This window comes from Scyliorhinus canicula, chromosome 21, assembly GCF_902713615.1.
Source record: "Scyliorhinus canicula chromosome 21, sScyCan1.1, whole genome shotgun sequence".
In the NCBI taxonomy this organism is placed as follows: Eukaryota; Metazoa; Chordata; class Chondrichthyes; order Carcharhiniformes; family Scyliorhinidae; genus Scyliorhinus; species Scyliorhinus canicula.
In genome coordinates this window covers 1,663,993-1,672,803 of record NC_052166.1, presented here as the reverse complement: position 1 = coordinate 1,672,803, position 8,811 = coordinate 1,663,993, and the positions used below count along the sequence as shown (strand labels likewise).

The 8,811-nt window shown below is 53.9% G+C and overlaps 1 protein-coding gene across 1 annotated transcript in view; it reads right to left on the bottom strand.

The window, feature by feature from the left end:
• Positions 1-330: 330 nt before the first annotated feature.
• Positions 331-8,811, bottom strand: part of LOC119955885 (protein-serine O-palmitoleoyltransferase porcupine-like) — a 26,379-nt gene continuing 17,898 nt past the window's right edge. The window contains exons 6-9 of the mRNA XM_038782538.1: positions 4,351-4,420; positions 4,045-4,130; positions 2,549-2,659; positions 331-842 (exon numbers count right to left, since the gene is read on the bottom strand). Of these exons, the coding sequence (XP_038638466.1) occupies positions 741-842; positions 2,549-2,659; positions 4,045-4,130; positions 4,351-4,420 (369 nt within the window). The 3' untranslated portion in view covers positions 331-740. The remainder of the gene's footprint in view (positions 843-2,548; positions 2,660-4,044; positions 4,131-4,350; positions 4,421-8,811) is intronic.

Below are 8,811 nucleotides of genomic sequence, written 5' to 3'. Positions count from 1 at the left end.
TCATTGATTTCTGTTAGGTTGGGGGGGGTGATATTTTGGGATATGGAGCTGAGGCAGGAGATGGAGTTAACATACAAATCAGAATGAACAACTCAAGAGGAGGGGCTGAATGGGCCTCCTTCTGTTCCTGTGTAACAGGCTGGAGAGGGGCTGAATGGGCCTCCTTCTGTTCCTGTGTAACAGGCTCGAGAGGGGCTGAATGGGCCCCCTCCTGTTCCTGTGTAACAGGCTCGAGAGGGGCTGAATGGGCCCCCTCCTGTTCCTGTGTAACAGGCTGGAGAGGGGCTGAATGGCCCCCTCCTGTTCCTGTGTAACAGGGGCTGAATGGGCCTCCTGTTTCTGTCTAACAGGCTGGAGAGGGGCTGAATGGGCTCCTGTTGCTGTGTAACAGGCTGGAGAGGGGCTGAATGGGCCTCCTCCTGTTGCAATCACAGTTACTGCGCCTGGGTACCAGCCTGGGGATGAGCGATGTGGTGGTGAGGGAACAGGCAAAATGCCTTCGCCAGGCGAATCTTTCTCCGTAGATTAACCCTGAGCAAGGTAGTGACAGGGGCGCCCTGGCGAAAAACGGATATCAGCCTCGATGGTGAAGATGTCCCGGGGAAAATGCAGCCATCGGAACAGGACACACTTCTCCTTTAGTTTACAAACAAAAAAATACCCAAAAGGAGACGTCATTGGGGTGAGGGAGATCTCAGCGGGAGCTCCGCATCTCTTCTCACCCTCCGCGGGCTCAGGATTCAGCCTAATAACCGATAGAAAACCCAGAGAGCGAAGGTCACCCAGTGCCCGGCCCAGCTCAGCTCCTGCCACTTCTGCATGGTGAAGGTCATTCCATAGCCCTGCGGGAGAAAGGCACGTGTCAACCATCAGCTCCTGGCAAAGGGAGGGACCCGACCCCTCCCATTCAACCCCCGCCCTCCCCCCCCATCCATTCACCCCCCCGCCCTCCCCCCCATCCATCCACCCCCCGCCCTCCCTCCCATCCATTCACCCCCCGCCCTCTCTCCCTCCCATCCATTCACCCCCCGCCCTCCCTCCCATCCATTCACCCCCCGCCCTCCCTCCCATCCATTCACCCCCCGCCCTCCCTCCCATCCATTCACCCCCCGCCCTCCCTCCCATCCATTCACCCCCCGCCCTCCCTCCCATCCATTCACCCCCGCCCTCCCTCCCATCCATTCACCCCCCGCCCTCCCTCCCATCCATTCACCCCCGCCCTCCCTCCCATCCATTCACCCCCCCCACCCTCCCTCCCATCCATTCACCCCCCGCCCTCCCTCCCATCCATTTATCCCCCGCCCTCCCCCCCCCATCCATTCACCCCCCCGCCCTCCCCCCCTCCCATTCACCCCCCGCCCTCGCCCCCATCCATTCACCCCCCGCCCTCCCTCCCATCCATTCACCCCCGCCCTCCCCCCATCCATTCACCCCCCGCCCTCCCCCCCCTCCCATTCACCCCCCGCCCTCTCTCCCTCCCATCCATTCACCCCCCGCCCTCTCTCCCTCCCATCCATTCACCCCCCGCCCTCCCTCCCATCCATTCACCCCCCGCCCTCCCTCCCATCCATTCACCTCCCGCCCTCCCTCCCATCCATTCACCCCCCGCCCTCCCTCCCATCCATTCACCCCCCGCCCTCCCCCCTCCCATTCACCCCCCGCCCTCTCTCCCTCCCATCCATTCACCCCCCGCCCTCTCTCCCTCCCATCCATTCACCCCCCCGCCCTCCCTCCCATCCATTCACCCCCCGCCCTCCCTCCCATCCATTCACCTCCCGCCCTCCCTCCCATCCATTCACCCCCCGCCCTCCCTCCCATCCATTCACCCCCCGCCCTCTCTCCCTCCCATCCATTCACCCCCCGCCCTCCCTCCTCACCCCCTAACCCGAATGCCCGAGGGAACGAGCACAAGTTAGACTTGCGGCCGGGTATTCGACTGCAGGTTGCTTCGTACATCACTCATTCCTGACCCGGCCCCCCCCACTCCACAAACCGTTCAAAGGCGGAGGGCTGTGGAGCGGATAACCCCAACTGCATGTACCGCCCACCCTCCCAAAATCCAGGGGGAGTACGTGGGAAAACGAGTGCCCACACGCAACACACTCTTCCACCCCTCAGGCATACGCCAGATTAGCTGGGCAATGGAGGGAACGAACACCCTCGGGGACATTCCAGGACACGGTCATGCACACTACCGATTGGACCCGCTCCTGGCACATCGTCCAGCCAACTATTCGACTGGGTGGAGCATCTCAGTCCACTCTTTCCGCGATGTATAGCAGCATTTTAGCCAATTTAACTCAGCACTCCTCTCCCGACCCAGATCCCGCCTGGCCCTCAAGATTCCTGGCCTCTTTTCCCAGATCTGGATGAGGGACAGGGAACCCGGGTTGGAGGCACGAGGCTCCGGTTAATTCCGACAGGAGCAGGGCGGCCCTCGGTAAAAAGGCAGATGGTGTCCAATCTCATCGACCCCACATGTGCCCACGCTGGGTGAAGAAACCCCACCGATACTGACCCCTAGCCCCATCCGGCACCCCTCCCTTACCTCCTCCTCCACCTCCTCCTCCACATCAATGTCAAAAAACGAGCCCAGATAAGTGAGGTAGAAAACACTGAGCAACCCAAACACGAGGTTGATCAAACAGACCAGGATATTCTGGAAGGGGAAGAGAGGATGAATGGTTAAAACTACCAGAACACACACTGACTCTCACTGGGGTACGGGTCCCACACACACTGACTCTCACTGGGATACGGGTCCCACACACACTGACTCTCACTGGGGTACGGGTCCCACACACACTGACTCTCACTGGGGTACGGGTCCCACACACACTGACTCTCACTGGGGTATAGGTCCTACACACACTGACCCTCACTGGGGTACGGGTCCCACACACACTGACTCTCACTGGGGTACGGGTCCCACACGCACTGACTCAGACTGGGGTACAGGCCCCAAACACACTGACTCTCACTGGGGTACGGGTCCCACACACACTGACTCACTGGGGTACGGGTCCCACACACACTGACTCTCACTGGGGTACGGGTCCCACACACACTGACTCTCACTAGGGTATAGGTCCTACACACACTGACCCTCACTGGGGTACGGGTTTTCCACACACTGACTCTCACTGGGGTACGGGTCCCACACACACTGACTCTCACTGGGGTACGGGTCCCACACACACTGACTCTCACTAGGGTACGGGTCCCACACACACACAGACTCTCACTGGGGTACGGGTCCCACACACACTGACTCAGACTGGGGTACAGGCCCCACACACACTGACTCTCACTGGGGTACAGACCCACACACACTGACTCTCACTGGGCTACAGGCCCCACACACACTGACTCTCACTGGGGTACGGGTCCCACACACACTGACTCTCACTGGGGTACGGGTCCCACACATACTGACTCTCACTGGGGTACGGGTCCCACTCACACTGACTCTCACTGGGGTAGGGGTCCCACACACACTGACTCTCACTGGGGTAGGGGTCCCACACACACTGTCTCTCACTGGGGTCCCACACACACTGACTCTCACTGGGGTACGGATCCCACGCACACTGACTCTCACTGGGGTAGGGGTCCCACACCCACTGACTCTCACTGGGGTCCCACACACACTGACTCTCACTGGGGTACGGTCCCACACACACTGACTCTCACTGGGGTACGGGTCCCACACGCACAGACTCTCACTGGGGTACAGGTCCCACACACACTGACTCTCACTGGGGTACAGGTCCCACACACACTGACTCTCACTGGGGTACGGGTCCCACACACACTGACTCTCACTGGGGTACGGGTCCCACACACACTGACTCTCACTGGGGTACGGGTCCCACACACACTGACTCTCACTTGGGAACGGGTTCCACACACACTGACTCTCACTGGGATACGGGTCCCACACACACTGACTCTCACTGGGGTAGGGGTCCCACACACACTGACTCTCACTGGGTATGGATCCAACCCTCCGCCGGTCAAGTGAACCCTGATTATATTTCTTACCGATTTATTTTGATGGGAACAGGTCGGTGGGCACTTCTTGGACAGAATGCAGGCGCTGAATATGGAGGCCAACCTCTTCCTGAGAACTGGAAAAGCAATAGGAAGTTTCACAAAGACAATCTCAGAGACTGCAGCAGGTTGGGGGGGGGGGGGGGGGGGGGGGGGAGAGGTGGGGAGGGGGATGAGAGGGAGAAGGGGGGTAGGGAGAAGGGGGAAGAGAGAGAGGGGGTGGGGGTGAGATTAGGGGTTGGCCTGCTAAAGGCAGGGACACTAACAGTGCAGTGACAGGAATGGAGGATGTCTTACCGTGTTCTACATACGTGATGAATCCGAGCGAGAGGAGAACTGCCCCAAGATGGAAGCTGAGGCCCTGCGGAGGGAATGGGGGGATCGGAGGGAATGGGGGGATCGGGGGGTGGGGGGCATTGGGGGGAGATTGGGGGAGAGAGAGACAGACAGTGCGGCTGGTTAGTAAATCACACTGGGAATCTCTAGCGACAGTGAACATTGTGCCAGCGAGCTTAGTGAATGGAAAGGCTGGCGGAGTGGGGGCCTTGCCCAGGAATCCCCTTTCCAGAGAGCCACTCGCTGAGTGGGGCCGAGACACCTTCAATGAATAGATCCCATCTCGACCAGAATCACATCCAGGCCGGGGAAGGACGTGAAGATATTGGAGAGAGAGAGAGCGACAGAATGAGAGACAGCAAGAGAGAGAGAGAGAGAGAGAGGCAGAAAGAGAGAGAGCAAGAGAGAGAGAGTGAGAGAGACGAAAGAGAGACAGCAAGAGAGAGAGAGAAAGAAAGAGACCGGGGGGGGGAAAAGAAGAGAGAGAGAGAGAGAGAGAGAGAGAGAGAGAGAGAGAGAGAATGAGAGACAGCAAGAGAGAGAGAGAGAGAGACAGACAGAATGAGAGACAGCAAGAGAGAGAGAGAGAGACAGAAAGAGGGACAGCAAGGAGAGAGAGAGAGAAGACAGAAAGAGACCGGGGGAGGAGAGAGAGAGAGAGAGAGAGAGAGAGAGAGAGAGAGAAGAGAGAGAGAGAGAGAGAGAGAGAGAGAGAGAGAGAGAGAGAGAGAGAATGAGAGACAGCGAGAGAGAGAGAGAGAGAGATAGAGAGAGAGAGACATAATGAGAGACAGCAAGAGAGAGAGAGAAAGAGAGAGACCCGGGGGAGAGAGAGAGACAGAGAGGCAGGCAGAGACAGAGAGAGAGAGACGGAATGAGACCGGGGTGGAGAGGAGAGAGGCAGAATGCGAGTCAACAAGTGGAGAGAGAGAGAGACAGAGACAGAAGGAGACCGGGTGGGAGAGAGAGAGGCAGAGATGGATGCAGACAGACAGACAGAGAGCTCTGATCCCTGTGGTACGCCACTGGACACCGGCCTCCAGTCACACAAACAACCTTCTACCACCTCCCTCTGTCTCCTGCCACTCACCAGTTTTGGATCTAACATGCCCCGTTCCCCTGGACCCCATGTGCATTTGCCTTCTTTATCACTCTCCCATGTGGAACCTTGTCGAAGGCCTTGCTAAATAAACTACATCGACTACACCTCCCTCATCTATACACCCGAATTCCTGCTGGAAAAACTCTCAATCTGTGAGGTATAACCTCCCTCTGACAAAGCCTGGCCGACAGCCTCTGATCGCACCTGGAGACAGAGTCTCTCCTTCAGAACTCTCTCCAATAGCTTCCTGACCACTGACGCGAGACTCGCTGTCTGTAACTCCCTGGTTTACCTCCGCCATCCTTCTCAGAAAGTGAAGTCATCCTCCAATCCTCTGGTTAGGCCAGCAATTATCGCCCATCCCTTACTGTCCTTCAGAAAGTGGTGGGTGAGTGTCATGTGGGAGTACCTTTAAGAAATGGGTTTTTATAAATGGGTGTGTATATAAATATCTGTAGTGAGAGTACCTTTAAGAAATCGCTGTTTACTACTGCAGTGATGTCAGAGTGTGGGTGGAGCTGGGCTGTCTGTCAGCTTTTTACTTTTGTTTTAGGGAGTAGTAGGGAAGATGCTGGAATCCATCATCAAGGAAGAAATAGCGAGGCATCTGGATAGAAATTGTCCCATTGGGCAGACGCAGCATGGGTTCATAAAGGGCAGGTCGTGCCTAACTAATTTAGTGGAATTTTTTGAGGACATTACCAGTGCAGTAGATAATGGGGAGCCAATGGATGTGGTATATCTGGATTTCCAGAAAGCCTTTGACAAGGTGCCACACAAAAGGTTGCTGCATAAGATAAAGATGCATGGCATTAAGGGTAAAGTAGTAGCATGGATAGAGGATTGGTTAATTAATAGAAAGCAAAGAGTGGGGATTAATGGGTGTTTCTTTGGTTGGCAATCAGTAGCTAGTGGTGTCCCTCAGGAATCCGTGTTGGGCCCACAATTGTTCACAATTTACATAGATGATTTGGAGTTGGGGACCAAGGGGAATGTGTCCAAGTTTTCAGATGACACTAAGATGAGTGGTAAAGCGAAAAGTGCAGAGGATACTGGAAGTCTGCAGAGGGATTTAGATAGGTTAAGTGAATGGGCTCGGGTCTGGCAGATGGAATACAATGTTAACAAATGTGAGGTTATTCATTTTGGTAGGAATAACAGCAAACGGGATTATTATTTAAATGATAAAATATTAAAGCATGCTGCTGTGCAGAGAGACCTGGGTGTGCTAGTGCATGAGTCACAGAAAGTTGGTTTACAGGTGCAACAGGTGATTAAGAAGGCAAATGGAATTTTGTCCTTCATTGCTAGAGGGATGGAGTTTAAGACTAGGGAGGTTATGCTGCAACTGTATAAGGTGTTAGTGCGGCCACACCTGGAGTATTGTGTTCAGTTTTGGTCTCCTTTCTTGAGAAAGGACATACTGGCACTGGAGGGTGTGCAGAGGAGATTCACTAGGTTAATCCCAGAGCTGAAGGGGTTGGATTACGAGGAGAGGTTGAGTAGACTGAGACTGTACTTGTTGGAATTTAGAAGGATGCGGGGGGATCTTATAGAAACATATAAAATTATGAAGGGAATAGATAGGATAGATGCGGGCAGGTTGTTTCCACTGGCGGGTGAAAGCAGAACTAGGGGGCATAGCCTAAAAATAAAGGAAAAGTAGACTTGGGACTGAGTTTAGGAGGAACTTCTTCACCCAAAGGGTTGTGAATCTATGGAATTCCTTGCCCAGTGAAGCAGTTGAGGCTCCTTCATTAAATGTTTTTGAGATAAAGATAGATAGTTTTTTGAAGAATAAAGGGATTAAGGGTTATGGTGTTCGGACCGGAAAGTGAAGCTGAGTCCACAAAAGATCAGCCATGATCTAATTGAATGGCGGAGCAGGCTCAAGGGGCCAGATGGCCTACTCCTGCTCCTAGTTCTTATGTTTTAGGCTGTTTGCTGCAGGCTGTGTTTTAGTTTCGTTTTCAGTGTTGGAGCTGAAGCCAGACAGAGCAGGTGTACTGTTGATTTCTCTGCCATCAAAAGACTATCACTTGATCATTTGGTGAATTCAGAATTATAAATGTTCTCAGTAGTGAATGTAAACCTCATGTGCTTCTGGTAAAAGGTGTTTTAAGTCTTATGGATGTTAAAAGGAAAGCTTAAAGGATTACTTAGTGTTGTAGTCTTTGGGGGTTGTATTTGAATTAATGGTTGCTAAGATGTTCACTGTATGTTTTAAAAAAGTTAACTTGAGTTCATAGAATAAACATTGTTTTGCTTTAAAAAATACTTTTCCATTTCTGCTGTACCGCACCTGTAGAGTGGGCCGTGTGCTCCCCATACCACAATCTAGTAAAAGTTGTGGGTCAGGTGACCTCCATGATACACTTTGGGGTTCTCTAATCCCTGGCCCATAACAGTGAGTTGCCTTCTTGAGCCGCTGCAGTCCCCAAGATGTAGGTACACGCACCGTGCTGTTAGGGAGGGAGTTCCAGGATTTTGATTTGATTTATTGTCACACGAACCAAAGTACAGTGTAAAGTATTTTTCTGCAGCCGAGGGAACGTATACAGTACGTACAGAGTAGACACAAGAATAATCAACCTTGACAAATGGTACATTGACAAACAGCGAGTGGTTACTGTGCAGAACAAGGGGCCAAACAAAGCAAATACATGAGCAAGACCTCATGTTCTTACAGGGAATAGATCAGTCCAAGGGGGAGTCGTTGAGGAGTCTGGTAGCTGTGGGGAAGAAGCTGTTCCTATGTCTGGATGTGTGATTCTTCAGACTTCTGTACCTTCTGCCTGATGGAAGGGTCTGGAAGAAGGCAATGCCTGGGTGGGAGGGGTCGCTGATAATGCTGTCTGCCTTCCTGAGGCAGCGGGAAGTGTAGACAGAATCAATGGGAGGGTGGCAAGCTTGTGTGGTGCGTTGGGCTGAGTTCACCACACTCTGCAGTTTCTTGCGGTCCTGGACCGAGCAGTTGCCATACCGAGCTGTGATGCAGCCGGATAGGATGCTCTCTATCGCACATCTGTAGACGTTTGTGACAGTCGATGCAGACATGCCAAATTTCTTTAGCTTCCGTAGCTGACTCAGCGACAATTAAGGAACGGACGATATATTTCCAAGCCGGGATGGTGAGGGGCTCGGAGGGGAACCTCCAGGTGGTGGGGGTCCCAGGTATCTGCTGCTCTTGTCTTTCTAGTTGGTGGAGGGCGTGGGTTTGGAAGGTGTTGCCGAAGGAGCCTTGGTGAGTTGCTGCAGTGCATCTTGTAGATGGTACACACGGCTGCCACTGTGCGTCGGTGGTGGAGGGAGTGAATGTT